At 37.7% G+C, this 15,518-nt stretch overlaps 1 protein-coding gene across 2 annotated transcripts in view; it reads left to right on the top strand.

Annotated features, from left to right (window-relative positions):
- MAP3K5 (mitogen-activated protein kinase kinase kinase 5) overlaps positions 1-15,518 on the top strand; it is a 126,279-nt gene that overhangs the window by 39,593 nt on the left and 71,168 nt on the right. For both annotated transcript variants that reach the window (XM_048938329.1, XM_048938330.1), the window contains exons 4-9: positions 2,767-2,960; positions 3,232-3,400; positions 4,247-4,353; positions 6,011-6,181; positions 9,476-9,588; positions 14,370-14,529. In XM_048938329.1, the coding sequence (XP_048794286.1) occupies positions 2,767-2,960; positions 3,232-3,400; positions 4,247-4,353; positions 6,011-6,181; positions 9,476-9,588; positions 14,370-14,529 (914 nt within the window). The remainder of the gene's footprint in view (positions 1-2,766; positions 2,961-3,231; positions 3,401-4,246; positions 4,354-6,010; positions 6,182-9,475; positions 9,589-14,369; positions 14,530-15,518) is intronic.

Genomic DNA, 15,518 nt, shown 5'->3' with positions numbered 1-15,518 from the left:
GTTTGCTTGTTTGTCTTTTAAGTAAAAACATCTTCCTTCCCCACACACCCTTGATAAATAATACATCTTAGTTGTTTTCTCTTCCCTTGTGTCACCTGAGCTGCTGTATCTTTGCCTTTTTCAGGTTCATCTGATAAAAACCTAGAGTACTTTTTCACTTGGAAAGTGAAAATTAGGTCACTATTTCTTGTGTTTCTTCACTGCGTGTGGCATTTTGGCTTTTTCTTTATGCCTTCCCCAAAGAAAAGAAAACCTAAGAACTTGTTTGTTTGGATTTTTTTCCCCTCCTGTACCCTCTTGCTGTATCTGCCTGTCTGATGAATTTCAGACAGATTTGAGATGTTTCAGAGATGAAGGACTCATCAGAAAATGTAGCTATCTTAGTTACATTAACATCCACAGTAATGCCCCAGCTGAGGGAAAGGCCAGTGTGTTCTCACCTCACCATAGAACCGTGGTGAGAGTCTGCTTTCAGTTACCAGAGAAATCTGGGGACACTGAGGAGAGCTGTGAGCTTTGTTCTACTTTCTTCAGTTTCCTTCTTGTGTGATTCTTCTGCCTTTCACTGTTAAGTTCTTCCCTTGATCTTTCAGTATTCTGTTTCTGAAGGCTACTGGGTTTGTGTGTCTGGAATAGCAGGTTCTATAATGTAAAACGTAGCCAGGGTCGGGTTTTATGATGGTGGTTTTTTTTCTTTTTTTTGCCTTAAGTATGAAGCAAAATGCACATAAATTAGCTTCTGCTGGCTCTCTCATTCCACTGAAATAGATGCCCTATTCCTAGAGAAGGTGCATGCAGAGAGCTCTGAAGAAAGAGCAGCTTTTGTACTTGTGGGATTATTTACAGAGACTCCATTACTATCTCCGTAGGTGGCCTGACCATTATGCCAGAATAAACTTTGGGTTCTGTGGATTTCAAAAGCTAGAAACATCCTTTTTCAGAGCTGATTTTTCTCTAAGATGTATGCCAGAGGTCTGAGAAGCCTTCCTGCAAGCCGTCTTGAATTTATTCTTAATGCGCTGAATAAACATTAGGAAGTAAAATATTTGCCCTAGGATATCTGTAGCTACTTCACCCTTTCTCTTGGCTCTGATTTCCCAGCCTTTTCCCTTTATTAAAAAAAAAAAAACAAAAAAACCCCACCATCCTCCTGTGCTTAATAGGGGCTCCTGTGCCAGTCATTGCCCACCCTTATCCTGAAACTGCTGAAACCAGTTCCAGCAAATTTATTATTTCCTCTCTGCGTTTGACTGCGAGGCTTATTAGGCTTTACCAGGGTCAAAGGTTTGTCTGTTCACTCTTAAGAGTGTGTGCTAACCTTACAGGCTGCCATATTCTTGAGCAGAACTGTTCATTCACTTCTCCATCATAAAAGCAAGCAGTTTGATTTCTAGCATTGCACTTCCTTAATTCCCTGTTAAAAATATTGCCATTATACCCTTCCCAGTTCTCAGTTTTGTTTGTTTGTTTTTGTTTTTTGAGTTGCTACGTTCCATACACAGCAAACTGTGCCCTAGCTTTTCAGCTGTAATAATTTGCAGGTTCTGGGGAGGAAAACCAAACTCATCCTTGCACAAGTCTGTGTGTGCAATAATCCCTTACCAGCTTCTGGGTTAGTTGAACAAAATGAGCCTTGTGTAATTTAATTTCACAATTTGTCTGTTTCCCTCAGAAGTGGGATGGGATTGCTTGTGTACTGAGATCTCATGCTTTAATACTGTAATATGCATAATTTAAATATATATATATATATATATTTATTGCTATGCATTTTGCTCCCAATCTCAAGTACATATTTATTGACATAACTATACGTATGCGTTTATACAGTCTAGAATTCCTCAGTTCTTTTATCTTTTTAAAATCTAATTATGCATGCTAAAATGCTGTTTTATGCACATGGTTGAATTAATGCTTTTGAAAAGAATGCAATCAGTGCTGTTTCAGTGCAGGAGGCCCTGCTTGACAATGGAGTCTCTGAGGTGATTTCCTCATTGCTGTATTGACTTCTGGCAGAGCAGAAGCTGACCAGAAAGTAGTTAGCCTTAGAAATAATTTAGAGGCACCAAAATGTAGAACTGCTTCCTTAGGGCTTTTCTTGCTGGGCTGCATGCCACTTCAGTAGTGGAGTGTGAGTTTAAAATCAAATGGCAGCACATCTCCTGACTTCTGGTGGTATGCTGTTTTATAGCTAAAATCTTTCAGAACCACAAATGTTCAGCAAGTTCTCTGTGGGCATAAATCTGTACTCACATACCACAGGCACCAGGCGTCTTGCCTCCCTGTTTCCTGGAAGATAAATGATTTATTTTTTCTTTGCAGAGTATCTGTCAGATTGATATATGTAAATCAATACAGTTTGACAATTCTAAGACATTCCGTAAGTGACTACTCTGAAATATGTATGATTTTAAGCTCCTACTTAGAATTGCTGCGTAGCGGGGAATTTCATTTGTCTTTGTTTTGCTGAACCATTTGAGTCATTTTGTGATTCATATTGGATTCATAGTGGATTCATTTTCTCACTATTTTCCTGTTGTGATGCCATTGATTTATGTTACTGTTTTTAACATTTGTGATACATGTTTCAGATGTATATCATGTACAAGATGAAAATTGAATGTATGTAATTGTAGGTCCATATTTAAAGTCTTTGTCCCTTTTGCCTTCAGCAGGTACAATTTAACCCATTATTTATACAGTTTTTCTAGGTTTAGGCTTGCCAAACTGTAATTGCCCTTACTATTGTGCCTTGTTTTCTTACAGATGTGCACTGGTAACTACATCTTTGTTCCTTACATGATAACTCCGCATAACAAGGTGTACTGCTGCGATAGTAGCTTTATGAAGGGACTAACAGAACTGATGCAGCCAAGTTTTGAATCACTTCTTGGGCCTATTTGCTTACCTCTGGTAGATCGATTTATCCAACTCTTGAAGGTGGCACAGGCCAGCTCGGGGTGAGTTGATGTTTTGTACCCCTTTGTATATTGTATTTTTCTGCTGTATTCTGACAATACAAATGTTGGATCTCTTGCCTTCAGGGTGAGCGATGTTTCTGTTGAGACAAATTGATAATGAATTAATGAATAATTTAGCTTGACCAACTCTCTGCACTAATGCTGCTCTATGCTGAATGTTTCGCAAAGGTATTGCAAGAGTGTTGCAGGGCCATAGAAACAAATGCAAGGATCTTTCACAAAGTGCTAACGTGAAGTTGTTCCTCTCCAGCCAGTATTTCCGGGAATCCATCCTTAATGACATTAGGAAGGCCCGTACCCTCTACACTGGCAAAGAGCTTGCAGCAGAGCTGGCGAGAATTCGGCAGCGAGTGGATAATATTGAGGTCTTGTCTGCTGACATTGTAATCAACTTGCTGCTGTCCTACAGAGACATACAGGTATGTATCCTCTGCTCAAAGATAATCTAAAAATGTGATTAAGTTAATTCTCAATGGAATTGTAGTGCATTTTGCACACCTTTTTTAAGAAGCTATAGAAATAATGTGCACTGGTAAAAAATTGGTTGCAGTATCTTCACTGATGCTCTTTACTTTTAGTTATATTGTTCAGCATGCCTTTACATAGCTGTAAATACGTTATAACAGCACCTAAAAAATATGTAACATACATCAGGTCTCCATGTCAGCACTGCTACGTGACAAATAGCCTGTAGCATGCCCTACTTAAAGGCCGTGGTAGTGTTCTGCTATTGATATGTTTGTGTTCTGACTATGAGCTTTATCACCATGTGTGTGACATTTCTCTTGGCAACATAACATGTTTGTATGCATTGCAGCTTCTCTGAATGGTACTAGTAATTGCTTGCTTTATTATACATAGTTTCAGTTGTTGCTTCTTAAGCGTTTTTAATTTTTGTTTGCGTCTCATGATGCTTACCTTGAAGAGTTTTGGAATACTTTGTTGTAGATGCGATTAGCATTGTAATTTCTATCTGATATGAACTCTGATACATGTTCAGCCCTGAAGCTACCTGGTGTTATGAAATGTGGAATGGGAAATTTCTCTATGTATATTTAAGCAGTACAGGAATCCAAATTGTGTAAAGTGTTCTGTTTATTCGCGTCTCTGAGTGCCAAGCCATTTATAGTTTCAGAGTGAGGAATGTGAGATCCATGTAACTTACATCCCGGTATGAAATGCCAGCTCCTTAGTTCAAAGAAGAGTTTGTATATGCATACTTCAGTACAGCTGCTTAAAACTTCATTGTTCCTTTCTTTTGGAAGGATTACGATTCCATTGTGAAACTAGTGAAGACTTTAGAAAAACTGCCTACTTTTGACTTGGCTTCCCATCACCATGTGAGGTTACATTATGCGTTTGCACTGAACAGGTAAGACTGTACCTTTCCTACTGATGTCAAGTAGTAAATCAGTACCACAAACTCAATGCGTGGCTGATAATCACGGTTAAGGGTTCCTACTGGAATCTTTGTATACAGGTCTAGGGTTCTCACTGAAGCAGTTCTGGGGACTCTTGACCTTCTTGATGAGTCTAAGCTTCCTTTTCCTTTCATACTGTCAAATTGCTTTCCTCTTCCTTCAGTCTGATTTTATTTATTTATTTTGTCCTTCTGTAGATCTGTGTCAGCATTTGAGTTTTTCATTTCAGTGTCTGAATCTGTAAAAGTAAAATACACTTTTAACATCGCTGTTGCATGACAGCATTGCAGCATTTGTGCTGAGTTAGACATCCACTCGTTCAAGTCTGAGTTCTCCTGTTGTCAAGAGACACTTCATGTCAAGAGACATCAAGTGATAATCAGAAGATTTTACAATGTTATAGTACGCATATTTTTAAGTTCTCTGATAGCATGTGCAGTGTGGCACATGCAGCTACATGCACTACTTCTTTGAGTTAGATGGGAGCCGTGCCCTGGTGCTTTTTTTGTTTGTTTATATTGTGATTTTTTCCCCAAAATCTGAAACACTGGCAATAAGGAAGGGCATTAAAGAGGGAATTTTCCAGTGGGAATTGCAGATGTTTTCTAATCCCTTAGTGTTACCACAGTGAAGATTGGCCATTTTGATGTTTAGAGAAGCAGACAAAGTGTCAGCAGGCATTGAAATTCTCAGATATACGTAGGTTGCTCTGAAAGTAATGCCTCCTATTTGTTTCTATGGAAATGACAACAAGTACAAAGAGCTCAATAACAATGTTTGATAGAGCAAATTCTCAACTATGAAACAGTATTTTTCCAAATGATCACTACCATGAGCTATGCATTTTCACTGTGATGGTCAAGAGCCTGCATGCCATGCTTGTGAAAATCTGCACCAGTAGAGGTGACTGTCACCACTGCTGGAACACACCACCCACCACCTCACTGTGCGCACATCCACTGTTTGGTTTCCATCAATGTTCAGCAAATGTCACTAAATGTCAGTGGGTGCCACTGTTTCTGCATGAAGAAAGGTGCGTCAACACTCCTTTGCTTCATACATACTTCCAAATCAGATACCATTCTGTCAGACTGTCCCTCTGCTGCCATCTGTCACACAGCGACAGCATGTAACAGAATGCTGGAGAGAAGGTTCAGCCTCTACTGCCATACCACCAACAACTGTGTCAGACATCGTGAGCCAACATGAGACAAAATAGGAGACATTGCTTTTAAGGCAGCCTTTGTATCTTTGCATTTTATGAATAAATATCTTATGATCTCCCAAAGGATTGCTCTCGAAGCTACTCTTACTGCTGTTACTGCTTTGCTCTAGGGATCATGAGAGAGATAACACGTTTGGGGGCTTTTATGAAGAAGGTTTTTTGGTAGTGATGTTTTTTAATCTTTGTTTTAAACATGTTTATAAAATGATTCATTGCGTCTAGGAGCACATTTGACATATAATTACAGACTAATGCATAAATATATCTTTATTTAAAATCATATGTATAATCTTTTAAATAAATAACTATATATTCAGATGGGTTGTGAAAAGGTATTCCTTGTTAACTTTATTGTTTTTTATTGGAATATTTATTTTTAATAGACGAAATCTGCCTGGGGACAGACAGAAAGCTCTAGAAATTATGATTCCTTTAGTAGAACAAGAAGATCAAGTAGCTTCAGATATGTACTGCCTGGTTGGTCGCATTTACAAAGACATGTTTTTGGAATCAGGATTCATAGATACAGAAAGCAGAGACAAAGGGACCTTCTGGTGAGTAATGTTTTCCTGGTCTATGTCTTTTTCTTAGCTTTAGAAAGCATTTAGAATGCACTTCAACTGTTTTTCATTCCAAATATTTTGTGTTCTTAATGGTTATGCAGTGTCTTCTAATCTGGGCCTTCCTTACTTATTAAGAATGACAGATTCACGGTGTCCATACATCTGCTTCCATAAAGCTCTTCAGGTGCCTCAGAGTTGAGGTACCTTCATCACAGCTTATCTTTCTCCTCTCTCTCAAATGTGAATTCTCTTGTTTCCTGCATTTCTTTTAAGAATCTGGGCCAGGCGTTATTTAGTCTTGAATCAATAGGTGTACCTGCATCTTGGTAGGTATTTACCAGCTATGTTTAAAGGTGCTGAAGTATAACTGTGCTGATGCTTAGAAATTTTTGTCTTCTTTTGGCTTCCTTGCTGACAAGGAATGTAAACTCATGCTGGGAAAAGATTTATCACCCCATCATCTCCATATAACGTATACATATTACAGTGGATTGCAGTACAGATTCTTACGGTACTTGCCTCCAAAATTATTTAAAAAAAAAAAGTCCTTTGTCTCTTGTCTGTCAGGCCTTCAATTTCCAAGGGAAATATACTTGAAATGCCAACATTAGGTATTTTTGTCAGGGTGAGCTGCTTTTTTCCATTCCAGTTCAGGAAGAGAATATAGATAGATATTTGTTCTGCATATCCTCCACATTGGATCCTTGTTCTGCTTTCGAGCTCATCAGCTACCTGTTGAAGTAAATGCTTGATTCTCCTCCTCGTTTCATGTTTTTCAGTAACCTTCAGATTAGAATTGTCTTTGAAATATATAATTATTCACCATCTATAATCTTAGAATACATGAACAATTTTTAATTCTTGGTTATGCTTTACAGTTTTGTAATGCTTACTGGCCTCTTAAAATATGTTGAAATAGCAGGATACAGCATGTTAATACCCCCTCCCTTCCCTTCCCACTTCATAATTTTGATTAAAGAATTTCTCTAAGACAAAGCTCCTGTGAAACTTTTAAAATTGTTGTAGAATAATATTTTGTTTAATGTTACCTGATACAAAAGTCAAACTGTAGTCTTTATACGGTACTAGGTATCACCATGGACAAAACAAATTAAATGAACTTATGTCTGTGATATGTACTGTGATTGCTTTTTCCTCATTTGTACTGCTTTAAGAACAGATAAACTTTGAGATTTTCAAACATGATTAGGTGAGTTTATATGTTTAGTAGGCGTTATTACTTACTAGGATGTTTCACACAGCTGTTTTAACATGCTTTTAATAAATGCATCTATCAGTCATGTTGCTCATCTACTTGATGAGATGCAATGATTGCAGTCATAACAGCTTGTAGAAGGAGAACAAATGCAGCTTTTGCCGTGGGTAGGGCACTGACAAGGCAGCCCCTGAATAATCCTTGAAGTCTCTGGCCAGTTAGACCAGACTAAGACAATCTGGAATTTGACGGGAACCTGTTCCAGGGGAATCAGTTGCTTTTAGTTTGTACTTTATGTTGGATATTGATTTGAATTCTAGTGTCAGTCATATGACAGGCTTGATATGGCTGAAAGATTGAGCCATAACCTAGTTGCTGGCCTTTGGCTGGGAGCAAAGCTGCTACCAGTTCTGCACACCGGCCTCAGTGGGGGTGGAAGAAGGTGTGTGCAGGAACAGTGCCTCCACAATAGCATTAGTTTATGTTGAGATAAAGGTTATTATCTCTGTCTTAGAGAAATCAGGTTGCAGGAGAAATGTAGTGAATTGCATAAGATAAGAATTTAGCAGCAGAACTGAAGTGTTAGTTTTGCAACAGCTAATGATATTAGGGTACTTTGGGCTATTTAAAAAAAACAAACAAACAAAAAAAAAGCAACAGGAAGTGTGATTTTTCTGGCAACTGAAAAGTGGAATAAAAAGCATCTGTGATGAAAATATGAGACAAGAAATGAAAGTCTAATTGTTAACTGTCACTTTCTTGTTGCGTACTGACAATGTAAATCAGATTCACCAATGCTATCAAGTCATCTTTCAAATCCTTTTACTGCTACCTATCTTATTCAGTATCTGTATTGCAACATTTTCCCAAACATCAGCTTTCAATTTCTTGAAGGCCTTTATAATAGAGTCATCTAAGCCAACCTCTAACTTTATAGGAAGACATTTAAACCTGACTGCTTTTCTGCAAAATTGATTCCTTCTGTGTTGTGGAGGGCTTGACAGTGCATAACAATTGCATGTGTTGAATTTAAACCAGTTCAATTTGCAGATTTTAATTGAAACTGGCTATTTTCATTTGTTGAAAGTTAATAATTGCACATTTTTCATTTTTATTTTCTCTGTAAATTTCTTGTTGGTTCCTATTGTTTTTTTTTCTTGTGCATGCTGCAAAAATTATGTCAAGGAGGATGCTACTTGTCAATTGAAGCTTAAAGAAGCCAAATACTGAATGTAATGAAAGAAATAAGCTCTCTGATCCTATAAAATAATTTCTCAGTCCCCTAGGGAAAGGAATGTAGCCTTTTTTTTGTTGCCTTCCTGTGACGCTTTGTTTTCAACTCAATGCGTTGTTTTTTGAGGGCTGTTCACCAATTACTTCTGCAAGGAGTAACTATCTTGTATGCTTCAGTTCATCTCTGCCTCCTTTGCCTATATGCTTAACACCATTGACAGCATGTGTGTTCCCACCTTTTGTTTCTCACTGGAGAAGTTTATTTGATTTATAAAATTCTGAAGTTCTGTATTAGTCACCGAACTAGAGAAGTTTAGGTATTCGTGCCAGAAGTGAGGCATTTGTATCATTTGCTTCTGTGTTTATGTATTTTGTTATGCCTGTATGTCACTGGAGCAGATCCATGATCTAAAGTCAGCGTTAGTGAAAATCTATATATTTAAGAGGAAATTAAAGAGTCCATTAATAAATATAACATTAATAAATATAACTGTGAAACAGGTCTCTTAAAAGCTGGTAATGCTCTTTTCTTCTATCTCAATGGAAAAACCGTAAATCCAATAAGATACTAACTTTGCTGGAGTGGACAACCAGGGCCTGTACTTGGGTGAAGGGAAAGGAAAAGGAAAGAGGATGCATATATAATTAACTAATTCTTAAGTAAGTAACTCACTCCTAAAAATAGCCAAAAAGCATGTGCAGAAAACAGTATTTTTGTTTCCATGGATTCTTACTATGTAAACAGAAGATAAACACCTACAGAACCTAAAAGTATAATTATATCCCTACTAGATTGCATTATTTAGAAAGCAAACTTGTATGTTTGTTTTCTCTAGGTTCAAGAAGGCGTTTGAGTCAGAGCCAACACTGCAGTCGGGAATCAGTTATGCAGTGCTTCTTCTGGCAGCTGGACATTGCTTTGATACTTCTTTTGAGCTTCGGAAAGTTGGTAATTACAGCTTGCAAATTCACAGTGAACTTGCTTTCTAGTGAAAGTATGACACTATGACACCATTCACTGTCACAAGGGGAGGAAAAAAATCTGATAGTTGCATATAAATGCTTTGATAGTGAGTATGTGAACATCTAAGTTAGTGTTCCTAGCCACCACTGATCCCACCTGGCTGACAGTGAGCACTGTTGTGATGATCTGATTCCAGGATGAAGGTCTTAACGGGTTACCAGAGCTTAGTGAAAACTGACAGCCCTTCTTTGCTGTGATGTCTTTTTTGTGAGCCAGAAGGAAGGAATGCCAGAAACGGGGGTTTGGATCTGTCTAGCTTTCTTGAAAAAGATGGAAATAAAAATCAAGCAAGCAAACAGAAAATACCTATGGATCGCTAGGAAATATGGGCAAAAAAAACTCTCCTTAGGGTGGTCAAAATGCACGTAGCTTGAGATTGGGATGGGTTAAGAGAAGAATGAGCCACACTTCTCTTCAGATGCTGTTTTTGAGGTTTTTTTAAAGCTTTGTATTAAGTGGTCCGCTTTGTGATTTGATTTGTGGTTTTGCTGTATTTGAAGAGAAGGCAAAGCCAAAATTAGCCAGGATCCCATTCAGGGAAGCCACAGAAGGAAGATGACTGAATGTTGTAATAGTTGCTAACGTATACTTTGTAACTGGCATTTTTCTCCACAGGTTTGTGTAATTCTTGATGTACTGCAAATCCTTTTTTTTTTTTTTTTTCTTTTTTCTTTTTTTTCCCCTCTTGGTCTCCTGAGGAGAAAGAAGCATTGTTCTTTATTGCAAAGAATATCTTTAATGAGCCTCTGCACTAGTTTAGAAGTAACGTGTGTGGAGTATCTCTGAAAGTAATTTTCTGGGTGAAGAATTATTTTTTTTGAGCTTGAAGCTCAGAGATGATTACCTTCATGTGGATAATAGAAGTGGAATTGAAATTTTCTGGGATTAAGGAAGGTGATTATTTGGATATGATAGGCTTTGTAGGGTTGCCCCCAGCTACTGTGTTTGCCTTTATGTGTGGACAAAGTTTTTCTTTTTGGGTTGGATGGAATGCTTTCATCTTCTACGCTGAAATTTTAATTCTTGTGGCAGCATAGGTGGTAAAAAAAAAAAACAAACAAAAATACCCAACCAATCAAACAAAAAACTCAAAAACATGTGCACACACATCTTGCTTCCTGTGAGGCTTTTGGATATATTCATTCAGCTGACATAGTTTTAAATTACGGATAGTTTAATGAATCTGAGCTATATTTTCTGTGTAGTTTAAATTGAATTCTCCAATTCTAAAGAAACTTCAATTGCACGCAGGCTATGGCCGACTGGATTTGGGTGAACTGATAATAGTGATGAAATCTGAAAATTATTTGTAGTGATCAGATGTTTGGCATCTTCTTGTGAGTTTGTGCAGTGATTGCTGTACTGCTTGTGTGGAGAACAGTACAGAAATTAAAGTTCCTTCCTACTTAAGGTTCCATCCATGGATGATGAGTTACTTAGGGGAGTAATATCTAGTAGCTGTGTTTGGTTGAAGGGTAGTGATTTATTTAGTTTTGGATGTTTGGTTTTTTTGTTTTTTTTTTTTTTGAAGATGAGAGGAAGGAACTTTTGTTTTCTTTAGAAGCTGTTGGTGTGGCAATCTTTCCTATGTAAATATTTATATGGGGAGGGGAATCAACTCTTTGAAAGGGTTGATATGTGTAGGATGAGGGGAAATGGTTTTAAGTTGAGGGAGGGGAGATTTAGGTCAGACATCAGGGGGAAATTCTTTACAGAGAGAGTGGTGAGGTGCTGGAACAGGCTGCCCAGAGAGGTTGTGGATGCCCCGTCCTTGGAGGTGTTCAAGGCCAGGTTGGATGGGGCCCTGGGCAGCCTGGTTTAGCATTAAACGTGCAGGTTGGTGGCCCTGCATGTGGCAGGGGGGTTGGAGATTCATGAACCTTGAGGTCCCTTCCAACCCTGGCCATTCTGTGATTTAATTGTTGTCTGTTGAGACTCATTTAAAGATAGTGCCTGCTGTGGTCATAGAGTTGTTGAGTTGGATGAGACCTTAAATATCTGCCTCCAGTCCATCTACCGTGGGTAGAGACACTTTCCCCTGGACCTCCTTCCTCTCTCATAGTAAAGTATTTATTCCTTATGTCTAATCTAAATTTACCTTCTTTTAGTTCAAAATCGTTACTCCTTGTCCTGTCATTACACCTAGTGATAAAGAGTCCCTCTCCGTTTGATCCCCTCGTAGTCTACCTTTAGATAGTGGAAGGGACCTACTAGCATCTATTTTGTTATAAGAAATATTGTTAAAATACTTTGAAAGATTATTTCAAACACAGTTATAATATAGGCCTTATGCATTGGACAATGGTAATTGGTGATAAAACTGTGGTTCATGTTAATACGATAAGGTTTGTCGGCTGACTTGAACTGTGCTAGGTTCTGAGGACAAATCAGTATTTCCTTTATCTTGGACTGATGTTAATGATTTTGACCAAAAATTAGGGAAATCAGAGGTTGCAAGGAAACATATTTTTTTCTTGTCCCAAAGGTCTTTTATGCTTATGTCATTCTTTTGATGTCACCTTTTTGTATTTATCTGTGTATAAGACCTAAACAGCACTTAGATTTGCTTAGTAGTGCTTGGCATCCTCCTGTTGTGTTATTACAACACATAGATGTTAGAGAAAATCTGTTTCCTGGTGGGCAATAAGGAGAGAGGTGAAGCTGGCTGAATTTCAGTCCAGGTTGTGTGGAAATAATATTGGTAGGTTAGGAAAAGCAAAGGAAAGATACAGTCCTTAACAGCACTTCAGAGGGTGCATGAAGCTGTAATTAGAAGATGCATATCTGATTACATTGGGAATAAAGTAATAACTCCAGTAACCAAAGAGACTTTTTACCCATTTGCATCAGATCAAAATTTGCTTTCTGAGAGTTCCTGCCTATACTTGTCAGAATAATAGTTGACATGAAATGATCAAGTGAAGCATTAATCAAGTACTCATTGTATTTTCTTTACAGAATTGTTTTAACTGTACAAAATCACAGAACTTAGAGACCAAAACATAAACACAGTGCTTTGCATTGGCAATAATGATCTCTGCAAGCTGTGCAACTCCAGTACACAAGAGATCCAATAATACAAATTGTTCTGTCAATATTTGAGCAAGGAAAGCAGTTTATTTATAAAGCTTTCAAAGTAATCTTTAACTGGTAATATCTTGTTATTGAATATTATTTTCTTTCCAGCTGTGGGTGTATTCCTGGCATTAATGACCGTTCTGACAGTAATTTTCTTTTTCTGTATTTATGCCCATTTCTTTTTAAGGCAAAATATTTTTGATAAAATGTTCTGGATCTTAGATGATGCTTCGTTGTTTTTGTAAATGCCAGATTTATTGCAAACAAAGAGAATGTCTTGTCTTCACCTGGTTGTTCTAATACTTTCTAAAAACTTTTAAGGATAATGAGACCAAAATAAGCTAGAGAAATAATAAAAGGAGGCTGCAATCTTAAAATTGCATATATTCTCTTCAAGAATAAATAAACTTTTCTCTAAGAAGCAGACAGCTAATGCTTTTACTTATATTTAAGTGTCAGTTTATTCTGTATGTTACTCCAGCATGACAACTTGTTAGCAAGAGCACAAAGTGAAATACAGATATGAAACAGACTATAGAGCACTTGTATTTTATGTGTAAAACTATATCCATTTTTTATCTAGTGTTTAGAACACAGAAATGTAAGCAACACAACAGAACAGTATGGATTTTGTTGACTGAAATTTAGCTAATAATATCTGTTTTGATAAGATTTATTGCTGCATTCAGAATGAAATTCAGTCTGCTAGCTATTTAATGAAGGTTAAGGAAAAAAAGGAGAAAAATCAACAGTTCCATTGCAATTTCATGTGAATAGTAAGCTTTGATATGACAGAAGGTGATATGGGAGGGAAACTGCCATAGTGGAGTAGTATGGGGAAAGTGAACAGAAGGTTACTGTGGTGATAAGGCATGTCCTGTAGGCTGGAAAATATTTCATTTGCAGGGGCGTTAGCTATAAATGTGCCATAGTTGCAGTAGTTGTTTTGAACTAAAATTCACCCTGAAGGCCACGGGGAGACTTGTAGTTTTCAGAAAACTTAGCAAGTCAAAATGAGGCCTGAGGCTCTCCATAGTCTTGAGTTGCTGAGGGGCTTACGAATATTAATAGATGTCTTTCATTGGGGTAGGACTTGCGGCAAATTAATGAACATCACTGCTGGAAGAAGGCCAGTGGATCATCAGTTCCTTCTGCATGGGACCTTGTCTATAAAGGTAAGTCTGGGGCTTGGGGCTTGTAAGTCTCAAAAAAAAAAAAAAAAAAAAAAAAAAAAAAGCAGAAAAAAAAAAAACATAATAGGTGCCTTATTCAGCATCTGTTAAGTTTTTACAGCTATGTTGTGTAGCCTAAGGCCCCAATGTACCTTTACAGATGAGGTCCATGCAAGAACCTAGGTAATGTGACTGTGGCCTTGTCCTGACAGCGATGTCTTAAAGTTCCTTTCTTGAGAGGTCTTTAGGAAGAGGGGGAGGGAAAAAAAAGTCTGCTACAACCTAGGGCGTATGGAAGTCATTTAACATTAACTGGTAAGTATAATTTCCATCTTATTTCATTGAAATGGAAAGGATAAAGTAACTTAAGCAATGAATAGATTTCAAAGCAGGGAAATAATGTATTTTAAAATGACATAGATATGTTCCTGTGACCTATTATTCTTTCTACTACAGGGGTAAAGATCAGCAGCCTGCTTGGTAAAAAGGGGAGCTTGGAGAAGCTGCAGAGCTATTGGGAAGTGGGATCTTTCTTGGCAGCCAGTATGTTGGCTAATGACCACATAAGAGTGATCCAGGCTTCAGAAAAGCTATTTAAGCTAAAGGCACCAGCATGGTAAGGTGATAAGAAAGATGGTGTATGGTAATGTCTTTTAAAACACTGTATCTTGCTAACAGATTTTGCTAGTCTGTGTATTGCTTCATTGTACTTCTACCTTGATGGAGGTATCTTCCCCTTCTGCCTTTATTCATGGATATATATATTATGACTTTTTTGCTGGGCTGAGAAGAGCAGATTTACCATTGACCCTCTTCTGAAGGTAAGGGGGGAGAGAAGTTGCTTATAGGCACTGTGCTTCTTCAGTTATTTGAAGTGGTAGGAGCATGTGGGTTTAGTCATAACTGCCCAAGTGTTCCTAGGAGTGCAATTAGCTTGGCTAGAGGAGCACAGATACACCTTGGAATACTGTGATAGTTATTGCATGTGCCAACTATTTTATGAACTTTAATATAAATGAGCAATCTGTACAAGTTTCATCTGGTTGTGATTGAGAAGAATGCAGATTAAGGTCCATTTAATGGAAAGGTTGTAAGTCTAGAGTTAGATTCAACATGTTCTTCTTCACATGCAGACAGGAAGTAGGGACCAGTTGTCCACTCATCAAGGTCTAGGTCCTTTTGGCAAAGGAGATCCAAGACTCCTTTCTGACCTAAGTTGTCACTCTGCCAGTCAAGGCTGCCTGTTCTTTGGGTTTGTTTGGGTTTTTTTTGTCTTTTTTATGAAGAAACTGGTCTGTCTCCAAAAGCTGGTCAGAAGTGAATGTAGGTGTGCTAAAATATGGAAATGCTGAACTTACATATTGAGATAGCATATGAAACTGTTGAAATGGACAACGTTGTTTTTTCTTACCAATTTTCTTATAAAAGCTGTTTACAATGTATTTATATGCAATGCTTTTTTTTTTTTTTTTTTTAAACTGTGTACATGAGGAGCTGGAGAGCATTCTGTGGGAGTCTCCTGGTAGTTTGCTTGAGTTTATGAATGCCTGTTTGTTGGGATTTTATGTACCCAGTGCTTTAGGGTTTAAGTCTGCAGATTAAACT

This window comes from Lagopus muta, chromosome 2, assembly GCF_023343835.1.
Source record: "Lagopus muta isolate bLagMut1 chromosome 2, bLagMut1 primary, whole genome shotgun sequence".
Classification (NCBI taxonomy): domain Eukaryota; kingdom Metazoa; phylum Chordata; class Aves; order Galliformes; family Phasianidae; genus Lagopus; species Lagopus muta.
This window is presented reverse-complemented; position numbering and strand designations above follow the sequence as displayed.